The 25810-nt window shown below is 39.5% G+C and overlaps 1 protein-coding gene across 3 annotated transcripts in view; it reads right to left on the reverse strand.

Moving 5' to 3' along the window:
- Positions 1 to 1064: 1064 nt before the first annotated feature.
- The window catches only part of LOC106054736 (noelin-3-like), a 94686-nt gene continuing 69940 nt past the window's right edge, over positions 1065 to 25810 (reverse strand). For all 3 annotated transcript variants that reach the window (XM_056005346.1, XM_056005347.1, XM_056005345.1), the window contains exons 4-7: positions 11788 to 11902; positions 10486 to 10732; positions 7848 to 8014; positions 1065 to 7704 (exon numbers count right to left, since the gene is read on the reverse strand). In XM_056005346.1, the coding sequence (XP_055861321.1) occupies positions 7292 to 7704; positions 7848 to 8014; positions 10486 to 10732; positions 11788 to 11902 (942 nt within the window). In that variant the 3' untranslated portion in view covers positions 1065 to 7291. The remainder of the gene's footprint in view (positions 7705 to 7847; positions 8015 to 10485; positions 10733 to 11787; positions 11903 to 25810) is intronic.

A 25810-nucleotide genomic window follows, 5' to 3' on the forward strand; every position in this document is an offset into this window, starting at 1 on the left:
GTGACGAGCTCAGTGGATCCTGTCAGCAGAAAAGCAGCCTCGAGGCTGAACTCGAAGTAATGTTCCAAGCACTGACTGGGTAAAAACAAAGGTACGTAACGGGGCTGCGTCGGCCAACGACTTCCTTTTTACGGATCCGCTCTAGAGGCATTAGAGGGGCTTAATGAAGGTGTTAGAAGGGTATGGGACGTCCTAACGGTCGGAGGGCGTCTCCTACGATTTGGCGTGAACTTTACTTTGCAATGGGTACCCTCTCATTGTGGGGTGGTCAGCCACGACTTGGCTGACCAGCTCGCGAAAACCGCGGTCGCAACGGCGCTCGAACATGATGAACCGTGCACTTACCAAAGTGTGCTAGCCCTAGCCGACAAACGTTTGTTGGCACTTTGGTACGATGGCTGGAATTCTTCGGACAAGGGACGTGAGCTTTAACGGACAATGAGTAGACCAGACAAAAGAGATGCATGGTGGCAACTGAATCGTGCGGAACAGGCGGTCCTAGCCCAGTTCCGGGTCGGACACTGTCCAATTGGTGCTTACCTCGGACGGTGGAAGGAGAATTACGACACACGGTGTCGCCATTGCATGGAGGACGACGAAACAATAGACCACATTCTTTACGAATGCAGAGTTCTGCACGAAGGACGATTGGGACAAGGATTAGATAGAGAGATAACTGGTTTATGGCCGACACAAAGGCTGTCCTTGTACGGGGACAAGGCAACCTTAAAACTCACTGCTCGCTTCCTCTCACGTGCTCTAAGGGAGTAATTCCCAGCAGGTTTTTCGCTGTCAATGGGGTTTCTGAATCGGATATAGAAAGAGGGGAGAGAAGGAGCCTCAACGTGACACAATTCACGGGATAACAAGTAGAGAGCATTCCAATGCGGCCCGTTTAATTGGAAGTGCAAAAAAGGAAGGGAGTGTTAGAAGCGAAAAGGGGGGGGGGAGTGGTTAGGGTTTGATAATTTGTTGTGAGAAGACAGGCATTTCGCACGGGTGTTTAGAGGAGACAATAGGGAATGCATACATGTTCAGATACAAATAGCAGATAAGACTATAAATATGAGAGGTTGAGTGTTTTATTTTTACAACATTATTCATAACAACTATTCTCTCATCTTACACTATACATACATATACATCAATTCTACTACTTTATACATACGTGTACATCGATTTTACTACTTTATACATACATGTACATCAATTCTATTACTTAATACATATACATGTACATCAATTCTTGTCAATGTGAATGAAATCTTGTATTGAACATGTGTCTACGTCTGTGCAGAGATGTTCCTCACAATCTGAGAGAAGTAGCGAATGCAAGTAAGAAAACACATCCTAGTTTCCTAACGCTTGGAACAAGTCACTCTGTTTTGTTTGTCTGGTCCAAAGTCTTGGATCAAGTTGAAATGTCGCCCAATTATTTCTTGTAACAGACAAAATAAGATTCAATAAAAAATTAACTATTTAGTTAATTAACTATTGGTAATTAATTCTTTTGTTTTGAATCGAACAACGGAAAGAAATTTTACTTGAAGATGTGGTGGTATACATTGAATTATATCCCCTTTATAATTTGCCTAGTGAATTAGGTCGCCGCTGCAAAGTTTGAAACTAACAATAGATAACTCTAACGCCTTCTATGCCATTAGCATTTCGCTGACACAGTTTGACCCCAAAAGTTCACATTGAAATCGTACAACTTTATAAAACATTTGTATGTATAAATGAACTTTAAAAAACGATCACGGTAACAATCACTGTTCGCCCCCCCCCCTCTTTTCCAACTGGTGCAGACAAGTGATAGGATCATAATGCATTGAGAAAGCTGAACGCATGAGATTGCGCTAAACAAACAAAAAAAAAAACAAGATTACAAAGAGAGTTTGTGTTACACAAACTCAGAGGCGGCCCCCGTCGAAGTCGGATCCCTGTCGGATCTGCATATTCGCAAATAATATTCAAGAGGTGATTTAATTTTGATGTAAAATGTTTTACACGTTTCGGATGTTCCTTCAGAGTTGAAGATAATTACTTCCTAGTCCAAACCTCCCGCAGGACGACGGGGGATGGGAGCGGGCAGGGTTTGAACCCTGGGCCATCCATAAATCTGAACGACAGTCCAGCGCGCAAACCGCACGACCAGGCAGCCATCCGATGGTCAAAAGTAATAATGTTTCAAAGATTCATTTGCCGTAAATTTAAATTTAATAAAAAAAATAGTAGATTAGTTTTAGTATATTAAAACATTACAATATTGATCAAAACGTTTGGAAATGAAAATCTACACTTTTTTTTTACACTTTATGTTTAGAAATTGAAATTCTACATCTTAATCTAGTCTATTTTAGTCTAAACTAGATCTAGAAATTCTAGATCTAGACTATAAAATAATTTTAATTAGAATATAAATCCAGATCTAGATATACTGTAATAAAAATCTAGATCTAGTTTAAAAAATCTAGATTAGATCTAAATCAAGATATCATTCATTTTTTAAACGCGAGTCACATAACGAGGCTTAATAAACATTACTATATCGAGTTCTTTTTTCATTTCATTTGAAGAATTAATTCCATATAACGTCAGAGGAAAAAAAAAACACTACGTCACAAGGCCTAGCTAGACTAAAAATCGCCTTCATCTATAAGAGCCATTTATCGAGTGTTCATAAACTTTGGTGCACCGAGTGCGTTCTTTAAGCATTTCATTTAAAGAATTCATTCCATATGACGTCAAAGGAAAAAAAACACTACGTCACACGGCCTAGCTAGAATAAAAATCGCCTTCATCATTACGAGCCTTTTATCGAGTGTTCATAGACATTGGTGCACCGAGTGCGTTCTTTTAGCATTTCATTTAAAGAATTCATTCCATATGACGTCAAAGGAAAAAAAAACACTACGTCACAAGGCCTAGCTAGACTAAAAATCACCTTTATCAACACGAGCCATTTCTCGAGTGTTCATAGACATTGGTGCACCGAGTGCGTTCTTTTAGCATTTCATTTAAAGAATTCATTCCATATGACGTCAAAGAAAAAAAAACACTACGTCACAAGGCCTAGCTAGACTAAAAATCACCTTTATCAACACGAGCCATTTCTCGAAAGTTCATAGACATTGGTGCACCGAGTGCGTTCTTTTAGCATTTCATTTAAAGAATTCATTCCATGTGACGTCAAAGGAAAAAAAACACTACGTCACACGGCTTAGTTAGACTAAAATATGTTTTCATTAATACAAGCAATTTTTTCGAGGGTTAATAGACATTGGTGCACCGAGTGCGTTCTTTTAACATTACATTTAAAGAGTCCATACATATGACGTCAAAGAAAAAAAATTCCATTACCTCACAATAGGCTAGTACCGGTACCATAAAAAAAAATGTCTTTATTTACACGAGATATTTAACGAGGGTTCATAGACATTGGTGCACTGAGTTCTAATAGATATTATTTAAAAAGGATCAAAGCCACATTGTTTTTGCGTTTTGTCTGTCAGTCGGTCTGTCCGTCATCTTGATATAAAAAAAAACAACTAAAAGTTATTAAAAATTGATTAACCTTTATTTTACGTTTCAAAACATCGCAATAATTTTTAGGTATGAACACAATTGAAAAGTTTATATAATAGATTGTTCCGGATGTTTGTATAAATAGTAAAAGAAAAAGAGAATTTCAGATAAATGTAATACCGTTAATTAAATTTTTTGGATGGTCTCGTATAAAAATTAGATGTACTACAGCCACGTGGAGAGATTTTCATACCTTACTTTGGTGTTTGGATTATGTTTTCCTTAAAAATCGGAACATAATATTAACGATAATTAGATTTTTTAATGTTTTAGGTAGAAAGTTAAATGTACTGTAAGAGAGTAGTGAGTTAAAATATTTTTCATAAAAATCCGTAAAAACATTATTTCGTAAATGAGAACATTATTTGTTTATTAATTAGAAGAGGGAGTTCAAACAATTATTTGGCGTTAGTAGATTTTTAAATAAATTCGGAAATTTCTGGCGACGATTTGTAAGAAACAAAATCCGGAACTTTCTTTATCGATTACAAAACTTCTATGTTATGTTTTACAAGAAAATTAAATGTCTAAAAAGTAATTTTCAGTAATCAATTCTAGTAAATTACTTTTTTTAAAAGCCTTATGCGATTTCAAACAATCATTAGGCATAATTCATGTTTTATAAAACAATATCCGGAACATTTTTACACTTAATGAAATATAAGTCAGTATAGAGATTATGATTTAGCATTAATATGCTATTTACATAAAAAACGGAACAACATATTATTGATAATGTGTTTTTGCAACGTTTAAGCATGGAAATTGAATGTAATATAAGTTAGAAGAGCAAACAAACATTTGTTGGCGTTGATTAGTTTTGCACAAAAAAATCCGGAACAATCAATTTTAGATACTTAAAACTATTGAGATGTTATGGGAGGAACATTAAAGGGTAAATCAGATTTTCAATAGCTTTTAGAGTTCTAGTTTTTTAAATCTAATCGTGACGGACAGACCGACCAACAGACAAAACGCACAAAAATAAGCTTCTTTTATTCGGATGGGGGCACTAAACAAAAAATAAATAAAATCTGATTTTTAAAAAAAGTTTAAGGAATTGGTTTAGCACCTGATCATGTTGCGACGTTACGCTACTGCACGAAAATCGCTGCATAAAAAGTCCATTTAAAAAAATGTGCGTGATATTTACATACAAAGTGCATTATTAGCCTTTATAAACAAACAGAAATGTTTTCTTTTAATTTTAGCAGCTAGTTGACCAGAAAAAACATCTTTAACTATTATTTGTATTTGTTGTAAACGTTTCCTGTACATTTTAAAAATATATTTGACTTAGTGATACTGAAAATACACAAAAATTGTCTATCTTTGTTAGCATATTGTAACATTGCCTCCCTTACATTTACGTAATTGTTTTAGAATTGGTGTATTTTTATGAAAAAATCGCTTGCATAATTAATTTTATAAATTAAACGGTTTGCTTTTAGAAAACCAAAAGTAGCCGTTGCACCTAAACTTTTCAAGCCGGATTTAATGATGAAATAATATTTTTCATATCTCTTCTAGTTTTCGAGATCTGAGTGTGACAGACGGACAGACGGACAGACGGACAGACGGACATTTTGCACAAACCTAATAGCGGCTTTTTCCCCTTACGGGGGCCGCTAAAAAACAATTGATTCACATTTTTATAATGGCACAGGTTAAATAGTGTTAGTCTAGACTCTAGATCTATTACAAATGGAACTCCATGATTCATCCAGACTAATTAATAAGAGGGGGGGGGGGATTGGGGCAGGGTAACAAGTTGACCTATTTTCAAAATATCTTTCCTACATGAGTTATTGAGATGTCAAGCTTTGACATTCATGTATTTGTATGTATGTTTTATTCTTATGACACTTCTTTTGACCTAGTTTTGTATTTCCTTCACCTCTCTCCCCCTTCTCGTTCATTATTATGTATGGGCCTTGAAATCGTGGTTTTACAAAGGTGTGAGAACTTGTGAGTCTTTGGTTCACTTCTAGAAGGCCAAAAAACAATTAAACGTGACACTTGAGCAAGAGATCAACGATGCTGACATTGGGATGTGCCTTTGAGGTTTTGGGGGAGTTAGGCTTGACAAACTACACACAAACCTGTAACAGCTTTTTGTTTTCATTTTGGGCGTCACTAAACAAATGGAATGAAAAAAAAAGAGAATACTGAATGTTAGTCCATCCAAATGAATTCTATTCCATTGTATACATTCTATTCTTGGTCTATCGGAGTCCATAATTCATTGTAAGAGTAACCACGAACTATAATAATCTTTGCTAGTAAATCCTAATCCAAATAGTTTTCTAGTTTATATTTTAAATCATCGATAGAATGATACCATATATTTTTGAACTTGTGCTTCATCCATCCACTTGGAATCTCCAAGTGAAGACATTCAAAGAGTACAAGATATTCTTCCACAAAAATGTCACATCAGAAATGTGTCAAGAATTGTTTTCAGACAATAAAGAAACAAAAGCACGGATTGTTTGTCTTCTCGGCTGAATGCACTGTATTTTGGTGTGGACACAATTTGCATGCTATCACCAAAGATCAGTCGCTATATTGGAATGGTGTATATTGTCACAATATAGCGATATTTTAGAATGTTTTTCTTATTTTATACATTTTATATAAAATGATATTGTTTTTTTCTGGTGTGCTAAATTGTTTAATGTCTTAAAGATATTTGTTCTAGATTGTTTAATGTCTTGGAGGTATATACTCTAAATCGTTTATTAAATAAAGTGTTGAACTGGTGTCCTACTGGTGTCCTCCTGTCCTAATGCTACAATGATTGATTGGTTTTTTTTAGAATGCAATACTATCATTAGACAGCAGATAATCTTGACTACATCTATTTCTATGTATAAACATCAAGTTCACATTGACATATTTCTTACATCAAGTTCACATTGACATATTTCTTACATCAAGCTCATATTGACATATTTCTTACATCAAGTTCATATTGACATATTTCTTACATCGAGTTCATATTGACATATTTCTTACATCAAGTTCATATTGATATATTTCTTACATCAAGTTCATATTGACATATTTCTTACATCGAGTTCATATTGACATATTTCTTACATCAAGTTCATATTGATATATTTCTTACATCAAGTTCATATTGACATATTTCTTACATCGAGTTCATATTGACATATTTCTTACATCGAGTTCATATTGATATATTTCTTACATCAAGTTCATATTGACATATTTCTTACATCGAGTTCATATTGACATATTTCTTACATCAAGTTCATATTGATATATTTCTTACATCAAGTTCATATTGACATATTTGTTACATCAAGTTCATATTGACATATTTCTTACATCAAGTTCATATTGACATATTTCTTACATCAAGTTCATATTGACATATTTGTTACATCAAGTTCATATTGACATATTTCTTACATCAAGTTCATATTGACATATTTCTTACATCAAGTTCATATTGTTATATTTCTTACATCAAGTTCATATTGATCTACTTGTTACATAGTGCTGTAATATCGTTCATCTAAAATGATGAGTCTTCTGACCTGTAGTGGCAGTAACTGGTCATTAAGACTAGTTTCGCTAAGAATATACAATTTAGGAGTTGCTTGGAATCATTGCAAACTTTTATGAAGCCTTCAACATAGAATCATAACTAAAACCTGATGTTCACAGGTTTCATTTATTGTTCTAAAAAATAGATAGGAAACCGTTCAATTCTTCCATTACTCCAAGAATGTAACTCCGATGTACGAAAGTCATAGGTCAGCATAACACTATTAGCAGATTTATTGACTCTTGGTTGTTCTCCATAGACAACTGGCCCCAAGGGAGCAAAATTGGGAAAGGTTATCTCCCCTCTGTCCAGAATTTTCTCCGCGTTTGTGTCTGTGTTGAATGTATATTTAATAAAGGTAGGTGTGTCTCTGTGGGAGTTGGTGGCATAAAGAGTTCCACATAACATAAAGGCGTTACCAACATGAGCCTTGGTATAGCTAGTTATCCAGGTCTTCTCTAGTTCCATCTTTTTATGATCTATCTTAGATATCACCATTTTACCAGCGGATACATTGGTGGCATAGATAACCCACAGACCTGAAAATACACAGACATTGTTATTCAATAGCTACCAATTAATATGCAATATTTCAATAAAATATCAATTTTAGCGTCTAAAGACCCATCCCCATATTCTATTGTATCTCTAGTGCTACATTCAATCTGTATTATCAACTGACCATATTCATCCACAGCCAAGTCAATGTCACTGTTCTCTCCGGACGTGTATGGGAAGACATTGCCATATGTTGCTCCAGGCAGCACCAGTTCAGATATAATGTCCATTCGTTTTAAGTGATATTTCACTATTATATTAGTCCCCAGCTTGTGACAATAGAAGTGACGTCTATATTAAAAAAAAATGTATTAGTTCTTAGTATTAGTGACTTCTGTAATAAACACAATTCTATTAGTTCTGAGTTAGTTAAGTGGCTCGTAATAACCAATCTAAAATTAATCCTATGTTTGTAACAACTAGTATTGAAGAAGATATTGAGACTTAGGAAAATAATTTTAAAAGAAATATATCTTCTTAGTCTTAAACTTTGCACTATGATTTAATTAATTAATATATCAGTTAATTGATTGTATTGAAAACAAGATAACCATGTTTCGCTAGTTTAGTCCAATCAATTTTTGTAGCCTATTTAAAGATGAAAGTAGTTTTGCATCGCTTCAATATTGACAATAAGCACTACTTTTAGTGTCGTCAGTTGTATGCAGTATGTTGACTACTTGCTATATAGACTAGATAATATTAATTTTGTATTTTAACCGGGACCATTTTTTACAATTCAACTCGTAACTTCGTGGAGACATGTGGAGGGGTGGAGCGTGGGTCAAGGCGGATGTTGAAATCGCCTCTAACGATTTTCTGAGAATTTCCTAGTTGCCGTATGTCGTTGGGAAAAGAATGACTTCTCGTTGGCCTCAAACTTTCCTTTGACCGTTATTAGTTTTCAAAGTAAAAAAATAAATTTTAAATTTGGCTAGAGAACGAGAAAATATTTCTCTTGAACGGACTAGACGTCTTAAATGTTCATGAACATTTTGTGCATCGTCTGCCTGTATGTCTAAATCAAAAAGTAATCTCATTGGAATATTATGAAGTTCAGCAGATCTCTCTATCCATTAGCTGTGTCCTATAGACAACATCTCCAGTCCCATACGAATTAGTTGGATGGAGTTTTCGCAACAAAGTGCTTCATAAATCAGAATTATCTTGATGATGTAGCAATGCGTTGATTGGAATCAGGAGCAGAAAATACTTAAGATAAAAAGCAACTATTGCTGGAACCCTATGCAAAAAATAAAAAAATAATAATTAATGTGTTCTCACAAGCACTAGAGATTCTCCCACCTTTTTTATGATGACTTCATTTATGGATGAACAGGCTCGACACCATAAGAAACACTAATACCAAGACAACAAAGATATAGACTGAGGTCGAAATAAAAAAAGGCTTTTCTAAAATATGAAACAATCTTGACAGCATTTGTTTTACTGAACGTAAGAATATTTAATTACCTTCAAACAAGTGAACAAGTTTTGTTGTGTGTGTAGAGCTCACTCTAAGATGCAGACAGTCAAATTAGGTGTCCAGGTTATTGAGAAAGCAGTATGGGACATTGTGAGTTATGTTCCACTTACAGATCGATGCGTTCTTCAGGGCGGATGATGTTAAGGTCATATGATTCTTTGGCAAACGGTTATCAAGCAGGGTGTCATGTGGCCAGCACAACGACTTTACTTTCCACTAAAACTAAAGTCAGAGGCACGTTAGAGTTGGGTGGAATCAAGGGCGCCCTCAATTTCCCGAAATTCAAAATACCAGTCTTCATCGAGATTCGAACCCATGGCCCAAGTTTCGGACGCCAAGTACTTAACCACTCAGCCACCGCGCCCTATGACCTTGTGAAGTGGGCCGTTAAGTAATGGAGGATGAAGAGTTGTATTTGTAAATTGAAGTCTATATGCCTGAGAAAATGGCGAGTGAAACTGAATCATAAATAAATATGTTTGTTGATGGAGGATCTTCATGTACATTTATATGTTAATCCTCAGTTAATGAATATGGTAGCAGGAATTTGTTCACACTTAGAGATTCCCCATACCAAGTGTTATACTTTAGTCATTTAGTAATAGTAATAGTGCTTAACAGTTTCAAAATCATCTAATAAATTATTAATATAGCTAACTACTTTCGATACATTATTAAACTTAACACAATGTTCTTGAGGACAGGTATAATTGGATACCCATCATGTGGAATATAATTTGTGGGCCGGATTGTATAGAAATGCCCGGGTCGATTTTGACACCCAGTCCGTCCCTGCCTATAGAGATGTCTGCAAGCGAGACATGAGAACCACGGGCATCAAGGAAAGTATTGTGGGTGCAGCTAGCCAAAGACCGGACAGTATGAAGACTGTGTGTGTTGGTAAGAACCTCGTTGAAAGCAAAAGAAACGAAGAGAAAGAAAAAAAAAAGGGGCCCTATCAACTTGCCCTAAAACAGATGTATATCATTGCACGAACTGGGGCAAACTCTGCCGCTCCAGAATTGGCTTGTACTTACCTCTGTGTTACAAAGTCACTACTATAGCACAATGTACTTACCTCTGTGTTACAAAGGGTATAGCACAATGTACTTACCTCTGTGTTACAAAGTCACTACTATAGCACAATGTACTTACCTCTGTGTTACAAAGTCACTACTATAGCACAATACTTACCTCTGTGTTACAAAGTCACTACTATAGCACAATGTACTTACCTCTGTGTTACAAAGTCAATAGTATATCTTAAATTATTTACCTGAAGACTGCATGGCCAGTTCCAATACACGTAAAAGGTAGAGCAAAATATCTGCTGACTATTCCATAATTAACATCTTCTCTTAGATCGAATTCCATGAGTATATCCGATGGCCCTGATCCACTCATTATGTATGCAGGACGAAACTCTGATGGATTGTAAGACTCCACCACATAGGATCCCGTAGAGGAGTTCCAGAGCCAATGGGATCCTGTGCCTATAGCAGAAATTACTTTCGGACACTCAGCTAAAGGAAATGTAAAATTATTACAAATAGCTGCATTCAGTTGAATTCTCTGCATTAGGCTTAACCAATTCACAATTTTTATAATGCGTGGTCAATGTCTGGTTTTATAATAATTGACCAATGTCTGGTTTTATAATACATTGTCAATGTTCAGTTTTATAATAATTGGTCAATGTCAGGTTTTATAATAATTGGTCAATGTCTGTTTTTATAATAATTGGTCAATGTCTGGTTTTATAATAATTTGTCAATGTCTGGTTTTATAATAATTGGTCCATGTCTGGTTTTATAATAATTGGTCCATGTCTGGTTTTATAATAATTGGTCAATGTCTGGAAGTAAAAAAAAAAAGAGAAGCCTATTTGAAAGACATCAAAACATGAGTACAGACCAAAATATCTGTCTCGTTGTCTTTCTTGTTGACACTCAAGAATTTATCTCATACAAATGTCATGCAATGGCAAGAATGTATCTACAGTCACAGTTAGAATGTATCTATAGTCATAGTTAGAATGTATCTACAGTCAGTTAGAATATATCTACAGTCATAGTTAGAATGTATCTATAGTCATAGTTAGAATGTATCTATAGTCATAGTTAGAATGTATCTACAGTCAAAGTAAGAATGTATCTACAGTCATAGTTAGAATGTATCTATAGTCATAGTTAGAATGTATCTATAGTCATAGTTAGAATGTATCTACAGTCAAAGTAAGAATGTATCTACAGTCATAGTAAAAATGTATCTACAGTCATAGTTAGAATGTATCTATAGTCATAGTTAGAATGTATCTATAGTCAAAGTTAGAATGTATCTACAGTCAAAGTAAGAATGTATCTACAGTCATAGTAAGAATGTATCTATAGTCATAGTTAGAATGTATCTACAGTCATAGTAAGAATGTATCTATAGTCATAGTTAGAATGTATTTATAGTCATAGTAAGAATGTATGAGTTTCAACATTTAACTAAAATATCTGAAAGTATTGAAAGACTTGAAATGTATTTCTTATACATTTCTAATGGGAACAACTCCATCCAGTACACTCATCACCTTTTATCTTTGCTTGCCTCCCCTTTTTTTGTTCCGAGATGTTCTTGGCACGTCTTTTTAATTGCGAGATGACTTGCTTGCGTACAGCCGTGAGTGTCGTGCTGACATCAGAGATCTGTAGAAATACGTGAGAACCCAATTAAGTTTCTTCTATTTCTTATATCTAGTTAAAGATACATCTACATTGACGACCAAATGTCAACTAGGAATATAAGGCAACAATACAAACAAACAAACGAAGACAGAAAAACTAACGTCACTAGGACTGCTACAATGAATTCTACAAAGAAATATAAAATCAAAGTATTTGTAAAAAAAGAAATGTGTGTCTTTGTGCCTAAACCAGCTGGCTACTTCAGAAAAGTTCGGTCTGTTAGTGTTAGATCTAAGTTATACATGGTACACACTGGCGGATCCAGGGGGGGGGGGGGGGGCGGTAGGGGCGATCCACACTCGGCTTACATTTTATTGAATATTATTAATCGAATTTTTTTTTTCGGCGGCGATCCTCAAAGCCTTAATCTAAATATGTTGGGTATCTTATCTTTTCAAAGAACAAATCAGTTGTATTTGCAATGTATTAAGGGACTATAAATGCATATTAGAATATTAGAATATTTTTCCATATTATTCAAAAGGCCCTTTATAATAGAATGAATAATGAGCTGTAGGTCAGGAGAATGCGTTACTGCAGTGAAGAATGCCGAAAAAACGCTTTTAGCGTTGAGGTTTCGCCCCGAACCTCACTGATGAATAATAAGCTGTAGATGTCAGGAGAATGCGTTTCTACAGTGAAGAATGCAAGAAAACGCTTTTGGAGTCGGGGCTTCGCCGCGAACCCCACTAATAAATAATGAGCTGTAGATGTCAGGATAATGCGTTTCAGCCGTGAAAAATGCAAGGAAACGATTTTGGCGTCGGGGCTTCGCCCCGAACCCCACTGATAAACAATGAGCTGTAGATGTCAGGAGAATGCGTTTCTGCCGTGAAAAATGGAAGAAAACGCTTTTTGCGTCGGCCCCGAACCCACCTGATAAACAATAAGCTGTAGATGTCAGGAGAATGCGTTTCTGCAGTGAAAAATGCAAGAAAACGCTTTTTGCGTCGGGGCTACGCCCCGAACCCCACTGATAAATAATGAGCTGTAGATGTCAGGAGAAAGCGTTTCTGCAGTGAAAAATGCAAGAAAGCGCTTTTGATTGTCGGGGCTTCGCCCCGAACCCCATTGAGGAAACTTAAAGCGCTTTCCCAGACCCCCAAGCGTGTAAGAGAAAGGCCTCAACATGACTGTTTTTTTTCCTTTTTTTTTTTATTCGCCGAAGATTGAGAAACAGTCTTATTTTATTCTCATATATCGAATATATATATATATCGAATGCTGTACGCACGTTTATGCATAGGGTTAGGGTTTACTGGGCGTTAGGGTTAGGGTTTGGAAAAAAATCGCCCCCCCCCCCCACTCCAAAGTTCTGGATCCGCCAGTGATGGTACAGCTGTTAGTGTTAGATCTAAGTTATACATAGTACACCTGTTAGTGTTAGATCTAAGTTATACATAGTACACCTGTTAGTGTTAGATCTAAGTTATACATAGTACAGCTGTTAGTGTTAGATCTAAGTTATACATAGTACAGCTGTTAGTGTTAGATCTAATTTATACATAGTACAGCTGTTAGTGTTAGATCTAAGTTATACATAGTGCACCTGTTAGTGTTAGATCTAAGTTATACATGCTACAGCTGTTAGTGTTAGATCTAAGTTATACATAGTACAGCTGTTAGTGTTAGATCTAAGTTATACATGCTACAGCTGTTAGTGTTAGATCTAAGTTATACATAGTACAGCTGTTAGTGTTAGATCTAAGTTATACATAGTACAGCTGTTAGTGTTAGATCTAAGTTATACATGCTACACCTGTTAGTGTTAGATCTAAGTTATACATAGTACACCTGTTAGTGTTAGATCTAAGTTAGGCCTATACTCAGTACACCTGATCCTCTCAAGATTGAACTATTAGTTTTCAAAGTCCTCATTCAATCGTGTAGAGAGGACATATTAAGAAAAAGCAGTCTTTTAAAATAGAAAACACTCTTCTATTATGTCAGTAATTATTAGTGCTGTTATAACTCTGGTGGTGCCCGGGCATGCTCCCCTGCCTCATAGTGGCGCCCGGGCATGCTACCCTGCCTCATAGTGGCGCCCGGGTGGAAACGATCGTAGCAGGAAACGATTAGGCTAAAGGGTAGCAAAACAAGACTCCCGTGGGGGTGCCTAAGGGGGTGCGAGAGCATCCTAATTGCACTGCGCGGAGTTGTAAAAAAAGTTCCCACAACCTTGTCACAATCAGGCGCTGTTCCTCAAGGGGCCGTTACATAATAAATGGCGTGTTTCGCACGGTTAGCCTGGTATAGAAAAGAAAAATGGCGGGGGTCTCAGTAGATCTATACGCTGCCACTTGCCGCGAGTCTGACCCACCCGCCAGACAAAACAGTGTACACTGTTTTCATACAGGCCGGTGAGAGGGAGCACTTGTTCACTTTTGCTGGCCTAGAGTTCCAAGAGTCGAAGGCTCAACTCTACCTGACAGTTTAAGAAGAAGAAGATAACTCAGGTGGTGACGCGAATGGGAGTAGTGGAGTGTTGGTAGTTAGCTTGCACAAATTACCCAAGCCAGCGCTAGACGAGTGTTTGCGTTCCGTTCAAACCTAACGAATGGCGGTCCGCCGACAATTCGATAAAGATCTATTGTGAACACTACTCAGGCCAATCTTCGGATTAAGTCATGTGATCATCCAGAAGATTCGAGCAATGTTCCGTCGGGTTCAAAAAGGCCTTCGCAGACCCTACATAAAAAGCGAAGGTGTCACAGTCAAGACGTTTCCGATATAAAGTCAAGACACTTCATGAGTACGAGACAGAGTCACGATTCAAGATCAAGTCCAGTACTAGTCCATTGTGTAAGTCTGGAACTGTGAACCCAGTACTAGTCCATTGTGTAAGTCTGGAACTGTGAACCCAGTACTAGTCCATTGTGTAAGTCTGGAACTGTGAACCCAGTGCAAGTCCAGTACTAGTCCATTGTGTAAGTCTGGAACTGTGAACCCAGTGCAAGTCCAGTACTAGTCCATTGTGTAAGTCTGGAACTGTGAACCCAGTGCTAGTCCATTGTGTAAGTCTGGAACTGTGAACCCAGTACTAGTCCATTGTGTAAGTCTGGAACTGTGAACCCAGTGCAAGTCCAGTACTAGTCCATTGTGTAAGTCTGGAACTGTGAACCCAGTGCAAGTCCAGTACTAGTCCATTGTGTAAGTCTGGAACTGTGAACCCAGTGCAAGTCCAGTACTAGTCCATTGTGTAAGTCTGGAACTGTGAACCCAGTGCAAGTCCAGTACTAGTCCATTGTGTAAGTCTGGAACTGTGAACCCAGTGCAAGTCCAGTACTAGTCCAATGTGTAAGTCTGGAACTGTGAACCCAGTGCAAGTCCAGTACTAGTCCATCGTGTAAGTCTGGAACTGTGAACCCAGTGCAAGTCCAGTACTAGTCCATTGTGTAAGTCTGGAACTGTGAACCCAGTGCAAGTCCAGTACTAGTCCATTGTGTAAGTCTGGAACTGTGAACCCAGTACTAGTCCATTGTGTAAGTCTGGAACTGTGAACCCAGTGCAAGTCCAGTACTAGTCCATTGTGTAAGTCTGGAACTGTGAACCCAGTGCAAGTCCAGTACTAGTCCATTGTGTAAGTCTGGAACTGTGAACCCAGTACTAGTCCATTGTGTAAGTCTGGAACTGTGAACCCAGTGCAAGTCCAGTACTAGTCCATTGTGTAAGTCTGGAACTGTGAACCCAGTGCAAGTCCAGTACTAGTCCATTGTGTAAGTCTGGAACTGTGAACCCAGTACTAGTCCATTGTGTAAGTCTGGAACTGTGAACCCAGTACTAGTCCATTGTGTAAGTCTGGAACTGTGAACCCAGTACTAGTCCATTGTGTAAGTCTGGAACTGTGAACCCAGTGCAAGTCCAGTACTAGTCCAATGTGTAAGTCTGGAACTGTGAACCCAGTGCAAGTCCAGTACTAGTCCATCGTGTAAGTCTGGAACTGTGAACCCAGTGCAAGTCCAGTACTAGTCCATTGTGTAAGTCTGGAACTGTGAACCCAGTGCAAGTCCAGTACTAGTCCATTGTGTAAGTCTGGAACTGTGAACCCAGTACTAGTCCATTGTGTAAGTCTGGAACTGTGAACCCAGTGCAAGTCCAGTACTAGTCCATTGTGTAAGTCTGGAACTGTGAACCCAGTGCAAGTCCAGTACTAGTCCATTGTGTAAGTCTGGAACTGTGAACCCAGTACTAGTCCATTGTGTAAGTCTGGAACTGTGAACCCAGTGCAAGTCCAGTACTAGTCCATTGTGTAAGTCTGGAACTGTGAACCCAGTGCAAGTCCAGTACTAGTCCATTGTGTAAGTCTGGAACTGTGAACCCAGTACTAGTCCATTGTGTAAGTCTGGAACTGTGAACCCAGTACTAGTCCATTGTGTAAGTCTGGAACTGTGAACCCAGTACTAGTCCATTGTGTAAGTCTGGAACTGTGAACCCAGTGCAAGTCCAGTACTAGTCCATTGTGTAAGTCTGGAACTGTGAACCCAGTGCAAGTCCAGTACTAGTCCATTGTGTAAGTCTGGAACTGTGAACCCAGTACTAGTCCATTGTGTAAGTCTGGAACTGTGAACCTAGTGCAAGTCCAGTACTAGTCCATTGTGTAAGTCTGGAACTGTGAACCCAGTACTAGTCCATTGTGTAAGTCTGGAACTGTGAACCCAGTGCAAGTCCAGTACTAGTCCATTGTGTAAGTCTGGAACTGTGAATCCAGTGCAAGTCCAGTACTAGTCCATTGTGTAAGTCTGGAACTGTGAACCCAGTACTAGTCCATTGTGTAAGTCTGGAACTGTGAACCCAGTGCAAGTCCAGTACTAGTCCATTGTGTAAGTCTGGAACTGTGAACACAGTGCAAGTCCAGTACTAGTCCATTGTGTAAGTCTGGAACTGTGAACCCAGTGCAAGTCCAGTACTAGTCCATTGTGTAAGTCTGGAACTCTGAACCCAGTGCAAGTCCAGTACTAGTCCATTGTGTAAGTCTGGAACTGTGAACCCAGTACTAGTCCATTGTGTAAGTCTGGAACTGTGAACCCAGTACTAGTCCATTGTGTAAGTCTGGAACTGTGAACCCAGTACTAGTCCATTGTGTAAGTCTGGAACTGTGAACCCAGTACTAGTCCATTGTGTAAGTCTGGAACTGTGAACCCAGTGCAAGTCCAGTACTAGTCCATTGTGTAAGTCTGGAACTGTGAACCCAGTGCAAGTCCAGTACTAGTCCATTGTGTAAGTCTGGAACTGTGAACCCAGTACTAGTCCATTGTGTAAGTCTGGAACTGTGAACCCAGTGCAAGTCCAGTACTAGTCCATTGTGTAAGTCTGGAACTGTGAACACAGTGCAAGTCCAGTACTAGTCCATTGTGTAAGTCTGGAACTGTGAACCCAGTGCAAGTCCAGTACTAGTCCATTGTGTAAGTCTGGAACTGTGAACCCAGTGCAAGTCCAGTACTAGTCCATTGTGTAAGTCTGGAACTGTGAACCCAGTACTAGTCCATTGTGTAAGTCTGGAACTGTGAACCCAGTGCAAGTCCAGTACTAGTCCATTGTGTAAGTCTGGAACTGTGAACCCAGTGCAAGTCCAGTACTAGTCCATTGTGTAAGTCTGGAACTGTGAACCCAGTGCAAGTCCAGTACTAGTCCATTGTGTAAGTCTGGAACTGTGAACCCAGTACTAGTCCATTGTGTAAGTCTGGAACTGTGAACCCAGTACTAGTCCATTGTGTAAGTCTGGAACTGTGAACCCAGTGCAAGTCCAGTACTAATCCATTGTGTAAGTCTGGAACTGTGAACCCAGTGCAAGTCCAGTACTAGTCCATTGTGTAAGTCTGGAACTGTGAACCCAGTGCAAGTCCAGTACTAGTCCATTGTGTAAGTCTGGAACTGTGAACCCAGTACTAGTCCATTGTGTAAGTCTGGAACTGTGAACCCAGTACTAGTCCATTGTGTAAGTCTGGAACTGTGAACCCAGTGCAAGTCCAGTACTAATCCATTGTGTAAGTCTGGAACTGTGAACCCAGTGCAAGTCCAGTACTAGTCCATTGTGTAAGTCTGGAACTGTGAACCCAGTGCAAGTCCAGTACTAGTCCATTGTGTAAGTCTGGAACTGTGAACCCAGTGCAAGTCCAGTACTAGTCCATTGTGTAAGTCTGGAACTGTGAACCCAGTGCAAGTCCAGTACTAGTCCAATGTGTAAGTCTGGAACTGTGAACCCAGTGCAAGTCCAGTACTAGTCCATTGTGTAAGTCTGGAACTGTGAACCCAGTGCAAGTCTAGTACTAGTCCATTGTGTAAGTCTGGAACTGTGAACCCAGTGCAAGTCCAGTACTAGTCCATTGTGTAAGTCTGGAACTGTGAACCCAGTACTAGTCCATTGTGTAAGTCTGGAACTGTGAACCCAGTGCAAGTCCAGTACTAGTCCATTGTGTAAGTCTGGAACTGTGAACCCAGTACTAGTCCATTGTGTAAGTCTGGAACTGTGAACCCAGTGCAAGTCCAGTACTAGTCCATTGTGTAAGTCTGGAACTGTGAACCCAGTGCAAGTCCAGTACTAGTCCATTGTGTAAGTCTGGAACTGTGAACCCAGTACTAGTCCATTGTGTAAGTCTGGAACTGTGAACCCAGTACTAGTCCATTGTGTAAGTCTGGAACTGTGAACCCAGTACTAGTCCATTGTGTAAGTCTGGAACTGTGAACCCAGTGCAAGTCCAGTACTAGTCCATTGTGTAAGTCTGGAACTGTGAACCCAGTGCAAGTCCAGTACTAGTCCATTGTGTAAGTCTGGAACTGTGAACCCAGTACTAGTCCATTGTGTAAGTCTGGAACTGTGAACCCAGTGCAAGTCCAGTACTAGTCCATTGTGTAAGTCTGGAACTGTGAACCCAGTGCAAGTCCAGTACTAGTCCATTGTGTAAGTCTGGAACTGTGAACCCAGTACTAGTCCATTGTGTAAGTCTGGAACTGTGAACCCAGTACTAGTCCATTGTGTAAGTCTGGAACTGTGAACCCAGTACTAGTCCATTGTGTAAGTCTGGAACTGTGAACCCAGTGCAAGTCCAGTACTAGTCCATTGTGTAAGTCTGGAACTGTGAACCCAGTACTAGTCCATTGTGTAAGTCTGGAACTGTGAACCCAGTACTAGTCCATTGTGTAAGTCTGGACCTGTGAACCCAGTACTAGTCCATTGTGTAAGTCTGGAACTGTGAACCCAGTACTAGTCCATTGTGTAAGTCTGGAACTGTGAACCCAGTACTAGTCCATTGTGTAAGTCTGGAACTGTGAACCCAGTGCAAGTCCAGTACTAGTCCATTGTGTAAGTCTGGAACTGTGAACCCAGTGCAAGTCCAGTACTAGTCCATTGTGTAAGTCTGGAACTGTGAACCCAGTGCTAGTCCATTGTGTAAGTCTGGAACTGTGAACCCAGTACTAGTCCATTGTGTAAGTCTGGAACTGTGAACCCAGTGCAAGTCCAGTACTAGTCCATTGTGTAAGTCTGGAACTGTGAACCCAGTGCAAGTCCAGTACTAGTCCATTGTGTAAGTCTGGAACTGTGAACCCAGTGCAAGTCCAGTACTAGTCCATTGTGTAAGTCTGGAACTGTGAACCCAGTACTAGTCCATTGTGTAAGTCTGGAACTGTGAACCCAGTACTAGTCCATTGTGTAAGTCTGGAACTGTGAACCCAGTACTAGTCCATTGTGTAAGTCTGGAACTGTGAACCCAGTACTAGTCCATTGTGTAAGTCTGGAACTGTGAACCCAGTACTAGTCCATTGTGTAAGTCTGGAACTGTGAACCCAGTGCAAGTCCAGTACTAGTCCATTGTGTAAGTCTGGAACTGTGAACCCAGTGCAAGTCCAGTACTAGTCCATTGTGTAAGTCTGGAACTGTGAACCCAGTACTAGTCCATTGTGTAAGTCTGGAACTGTGAACCCAGTACTAGTCCATTGTGTAAGTCTGGAACTGTGAACCCAGTGCAAGTCCAGTACTAGTCCATTGTGTAAGTCTGGAACTGTGAACCCAGTACTAGTCCATTGTGTAAGTCTGGAACTGTGAACCCAGTACTAGTCCATTGTGTAAGTCTGGAACTGTGAACCCAGTACTAGTCCATTGTGTAAGTCTGGAACTGTGAACCCAGTGCAAGTCCAGTACTAGTCCATTGTGTAAGTCTGGAACTGTGAACCCAGTGCAAGTCCAGTACTAGTCCATTGTGTAAGTCTGGAACTGTGAACCCAGTACTAGTCCATTGTGTAAGTCTGGAACTGTGAACCCAGTACTAGTCCATTGTGTAAGTCTGGAACTGTGAACCCAGTACTAGTCCATTGTGTAAGTCTGGAACTGTGAACCCAGTACTAGTCCATTGTGTAAGTCTGGAACTGTGAACCCAGTGCAAGTCCAGTACTAGTCCATTGTGTAAGTCTGGAACTGTGAACCCAGTACTAGTCCATTGTGTAAGTCTGGAACTGTGAACCCAGTACTAGTCCATTGTGTAAGTCTGGAACTGTGAACCCAGTACTAGTCCATTGTGTAAGTCTGGAACTGTGAACCCAGTGCAAGTCCAGTACTAGTCCATTGTGTAAGTCTGGAACTGTGAACCCAGTGCAAGTCCAGTACTAGTCCATTGTGTAAGTCTGGAACTGTGAACCCAGTGCAAGTCCAGTACTAGTCCATTGTGTAAGTCTGGAACTGTGAACCCAGTGCAAGTCCTGGACGAGGCGGACTGGCCAGAAGTGTTTGATTTAGTTGTGCAGAATTGATACATCAGTACGGTTAAATACGGGGAAGCATTGGTACAGTCATTTGTTGCCAATTGTATTAAACATTAAAGTTACTTGAAGCCCTGAGTTGTCAGCTTTTTTGATTAGGTAGATTTATGTGGTAGAGCCTAGATAGCGAGAGTTGTGACAATATTCTGAAGCAGTTTTATGTGGCACAAAAAGGCCGGATTTGACACTATGGTGACCTGTCTGATCACTTCCCAATAGAAAATGGCGTGAAGCAAGACTGTGTACTTCCTCCTATTTTATTCGCTATTTTCTTTTGCGTAATGCTGGGTCAAATGAGACAGCGATTGCAGAAGTCATCTACATCAGGTTTCGTTCGAATGGAAATGTGTTCAGTCTACTATCCCATACAAAAGCAAATGAAATGGTCATAACAGAGCTTCTGTAAGCCGATGATTGCACCCTGCTAGCCCACAATGATCTCCAGAACGTGGTCAACGAATTTCCATACGCTGCCGCCTCTTTCGGTTTATCTATAAACCTCGGGAAAACAGAAGTCACCCAATAAAACCTACTCAACCCCAAAGATCACCGTAAATGGACAGCCCCTTAATGTGGTAGACAACTTCACATATCTAGGAAGTATAGTATCAAATGACGTCTTACTTTCAAGGGAAGTTGATAACCGTCTGGCCAGGGCCAGGGCCAGTTGTACTTTTGGACGCCTTCAGGCGAGAGTCTGGTGGAATCAATCGCTCCGCCTGCCTACAAAACCAATGTCTACAAGGCGGTGGTTCTCTCAACCCTTCTATATGGATCTGAGACATGGGTATTATACAGAAAGCAACTAAGAATACTTGAGCGCTTTCACCAAACATGCTTGCCCTCCATCATGGACATACGATGTCCTTGCGAACGCTGGTATGGACAGTATTGAGGGACTTTTTATGGTCTGACAGTTACGCTGGGCAGGGAACGTATCCCGTATGGGGGATGAACGTATGCCAAAAGCAGTCTTTTTTGGTGAGCTAAAAGGTGGTCAACGTAACTGGCTGCCTGGTCGTGCGGTTTGCGCGCTGATTTATGTATGTTCTCGGGTTCAAACCCTGCCCGCTCCCATCCCCGTCGTCCTGCAGGAGGTTTGGACTAGGAAGTAAACTATCTTCAAACTCTAAAGGAACATCCGAAACATGTAAAACATTTTACAAAACGTAACAGAAGCACCCCAGGGAAACGCTTTAAAGACCAGATTATGCGCCAACTTGCCTAAGTTGACATAGAAGAGAGCATCTGGTAGCATGCCGCCTCAAAACGAGACAGCTGGTGGCCACTGACAAAGGCCGCAAGATACACATTTGAGACCGAAAGAAACTCCGCTAGCGAGGAAAGACTCAGACAGCGAAAAGAAAATCTTAATCGACCACCGGAGGACAATGGTTATGCTTGCCCTGGATGTGGTAAAATATGTAGGTTGCAGCTGGGGCTGCATTGTTACGGGAAATACTGCATTCCTCATTGATCTTGTGACAGGTGGGGAAATGTGACGTGTGTTTGGCGCGTTTAATGTCTAGGGGATGATTATTTTTAAAGCTATCACACACCAACCTATCAGCATATGAATCGGGAGCAGGCACGCAACGAGACAAGCAATGAAAGATAGATACAAAAGTTAAAATAAAAGAATATTTATTTACATAAATATACATATAAGAATAAAAAGGGGGAGGGTTTGCATCTATCTCTAAATAATACTAGGTTTAATCATCACTCTTGCACCTAATAAGAGAGTATGTCACTTTGTCCTCTGACTTAGCTGGTTTTCCTGTTGAAGTCGCAGCTGGCTGTGTCCTGGCTTGAGGTTCTGCAGCTGGAGGTGGCGCTCTAGCGGATAGAGGGACGCCGGTGATTCAGGTCTTGTGGAGTCTCAATCCCCAAAATCTAATATCTGTAGTGGGCACAGTATGGCGGGTGGCCGGCTACCGTGGGCACAAGGCTACTGTGGGCAGAGCTGATCTGCCGTGGGCAGCGTAATGACAGGATCAGTCCAGTGAGTTGCAGAGGTTTTGGCGTAGCTATGACGTCTCGCACAGATCTATAGTCTATAGGGACGTCTCACCTAATAAGCTGACAGGTGGGCTGTCGAATAGGCGGGCAATGCCGATAGCGCCAAGTAGTAGAGTTGAGTAGATCTCAGTAGGCAAGTGCAGTGCTGAATAGCACTAAGCACATAAATAGATCGTTGATCCAATAAATAGGTGATTAATCCAATAGATAAATAGGCAGACACCTGAGGGAGGCACCAGGTATTCCTCTAGGAGAAAGGATAAATGAAGTAGTCCAGACTCGATAGCTCAGCTCGAATGAGAAATGAAAGAGAGTCTGGCTTGATTTAATTTACTTTATATAGGCCTGGAAAATGTGGGCGGTAACAGGAAATGTCCTAGGCTTAGAATTATCTTACACGTGGGTGAATTAGACTTGAGATGGGAGTCGCACATCGGTACGTCGAGAGGCGCTTTGACTCGAGTAATCTCCTAGATCAAAGAGAGACGTAGGAGAAAGGAGGAGAAAGGGGGGGGGGAGTGACTTGCATTCCACACAAGGTGGTGTCCACTGCGGCTGTCAGACATCCTGCCGATAAGATCAAAGAGTCTGTGCGTATCTTTGCCCCGGTCAAGGGAAGATAAATCGAAAGACGTGGCCTAGCTATCTCCAATGTGGTAAACTAAGTCTAGCCTGGAGGGGAAAAGGTGGTGCGGGTGAAGAATTTGGGGGTAGGATGGGGAAATAATTAAAATAAAATAAATAAATAATGAAAAATAATAATTAATGCTGTGATAAATTTGAGTGACTCTGACAGCGAGTTTTTGACTTGTCACAGATCTTCGGACTCGATGACAAGAAAAAAAAAATATAAATATTGCCATGAACCTCTCCGGTTTGTATCACTTAAAACAATAGAATGATATTAAGTTAAACGCACCACTTTTGCAAAACTAATTCTAGTATCTATTACTTTGAATGGGACCAGCCTGTAAATTCAAGTTTCACTTTTCTCCACCTCCACATTCCTCCCTACACTCTATGAAACTAATCTTCGGTTTTTCAGCCCGCAATTCAACTCCCCCCCCCCCCATTTTTGTCCAATGTATTCGAGTATAGGTTACGTTTAATTGGAACGGCCCGCTTTAAATCGCTCTTCCAAACATAGGCTAACTCTGGCCACTTTTCTCTTCCCTCCCTTTATTTGCCCCGCCGCAACCCCCACACCCCATCGCCACTCAAAACACTTGAAATTTAGTTTCTGTTGCATCTAATAGCACTGCCCGCTTTATAACGCGATACTCCTTCCAAACTGCTAGTGAATTTGATTACCAATATACCTATATATGGCTCAAGAGTTTGGACAAGAAGTAAAGGAAAGATCACTCTTTTATTTCTGAAAGTCGGATTAGAGTTACCCTACGAAAATAAAGAGGGGGTGGGGAGAACAAGTAGTATTCACCCGTCACAAAATATCAGGGCCGGACTTAACCGCTGTGACCAAGAAGTAATGGAAAGATCCCTATTTTTTATTTCTACCCCACGTAGTTATAGCGGCGAAAAAAAGAGGGGGGAGGAGAACAAGTAATCTACTTTGTATTCACCCGTCACTAAATAGCAGGGACGGACTCAACCGTTGTGGGCCCCTACGCAAAACGGATTTCGCGGGGCCAAGTTTGGGTAGGGATACGGATAATAAGGGAAAATTAAGAGTTTTTATTAGAAAATAAATTCGTCTTTGCATTTTATTAATTCTTTACTACCCACAGAATGACTTAACGAGCCTTGCGTGTAGCAAAGTCATACAGTATATCATAAAAATTGAAATTTCCTATATAGATCACGCTCAATAGCAAGAATTACCAAATGTTTCAATCTATCTACGAGAATTGTTGACCTTAAGTAATTCTTTATTAGTTTGAGGCGCGAGAAGCTTCTTTTACTAGATTCCACAATTACGATATTGCACAATGCCGTTTTTTTTTTAATCGCGCGTAGGATTGGCGTTTTTCGTATTGAATGACACCTCAAAATGGGCAATTTTGTTTATATATTTCAGGAGATTTTCTATGAGTTTTCAAAAGATTTTAATAATTTCCGGATATTTCCAGGACTTTTTCGTATATTTTGCGATTTCAGGAGATTTCCAGGAGCTCCTGGTAAATCGACAGGAGGCCGTAGGAATTCTGTTATAAGTTATAAAGTGGTTTAATTTAATTATTTATACACCTAGAATTAGCGCGGGTCCTATGAAAGTGCGGGGTCCACTGCGGTCGCATAGGTTGCAGTGGCCTAATGCCTGCCCTGCAAAATAGCGGCGTATGCTACGCTGCCGGTCGACTAGTATCATTTAAACGCCTTCTCTCTCATTCTATGACTTATAAAACAATCCTACATACAATATATGAGTATCTTTGACTTGTCAGTATTTTATTGAAATCTTTGAAAGACTCTATCAAGCTATTAAACACCATCAATGGTTTTTCAAGTGTTAAAAAATCATCTTAGGATTGAGGTTATAAATTCCGTTTTAACTTTTATTTACATCGAATATCTCAAATTAATTTATGCGAAAAGCACTAAATAAAAAAATATATGAAAATAAAAAAAAAGAATTATCGTGCAACTAGAGACTTGAGACAGCTCACGTATGTAGATATAAACACAAACTAGATCCGAATGGAGAGATGTTCCTAAGCAGGCCAGGACAATGGAAAAGTACAACATAAATAAAAACATAACAAGGTTACAAAGACAGTTTGTGTGAACAGACAAACACAAAATCGGCCCCTGAATTGGTCCACCTAGAGTCTTCACCAGAATTCGAACACGGGACTTCCAGTTCCAAGTGCTTTACCCCTCAGCCACAGCATCTCCATAAATTCATTTAGCGTACACTTATAATTTTTAAAATAATAATTATTAACCTTATCTATACATTAAAAATTAATAACATGTTACATCCTATACTCTTAAGCGAGCAATTCTTGTATGTATGTATGTATGTATGTATGTATATTTATATATAAATTTTATCTCGAAAACGGTTCTAACGATTTTCTTTAAAATTTCAAGGTATTTGCATATTAGTTAGAAAAAAAATTCTCAACTCATTGG

This window comes from Biomphalaria glabrata, chromosome 12 (genome assembly GCF_947242115.1).
Source record: "Biomphalaria glabrata chromosome 12, xgBioGlab47.1, whole genome shotgun sequence".
NCBI lineage: Eukaryota > Metazoa > Mollusca > Gastropoda > Planorbidae > Biomphalaria > Biomphalaria glabrata.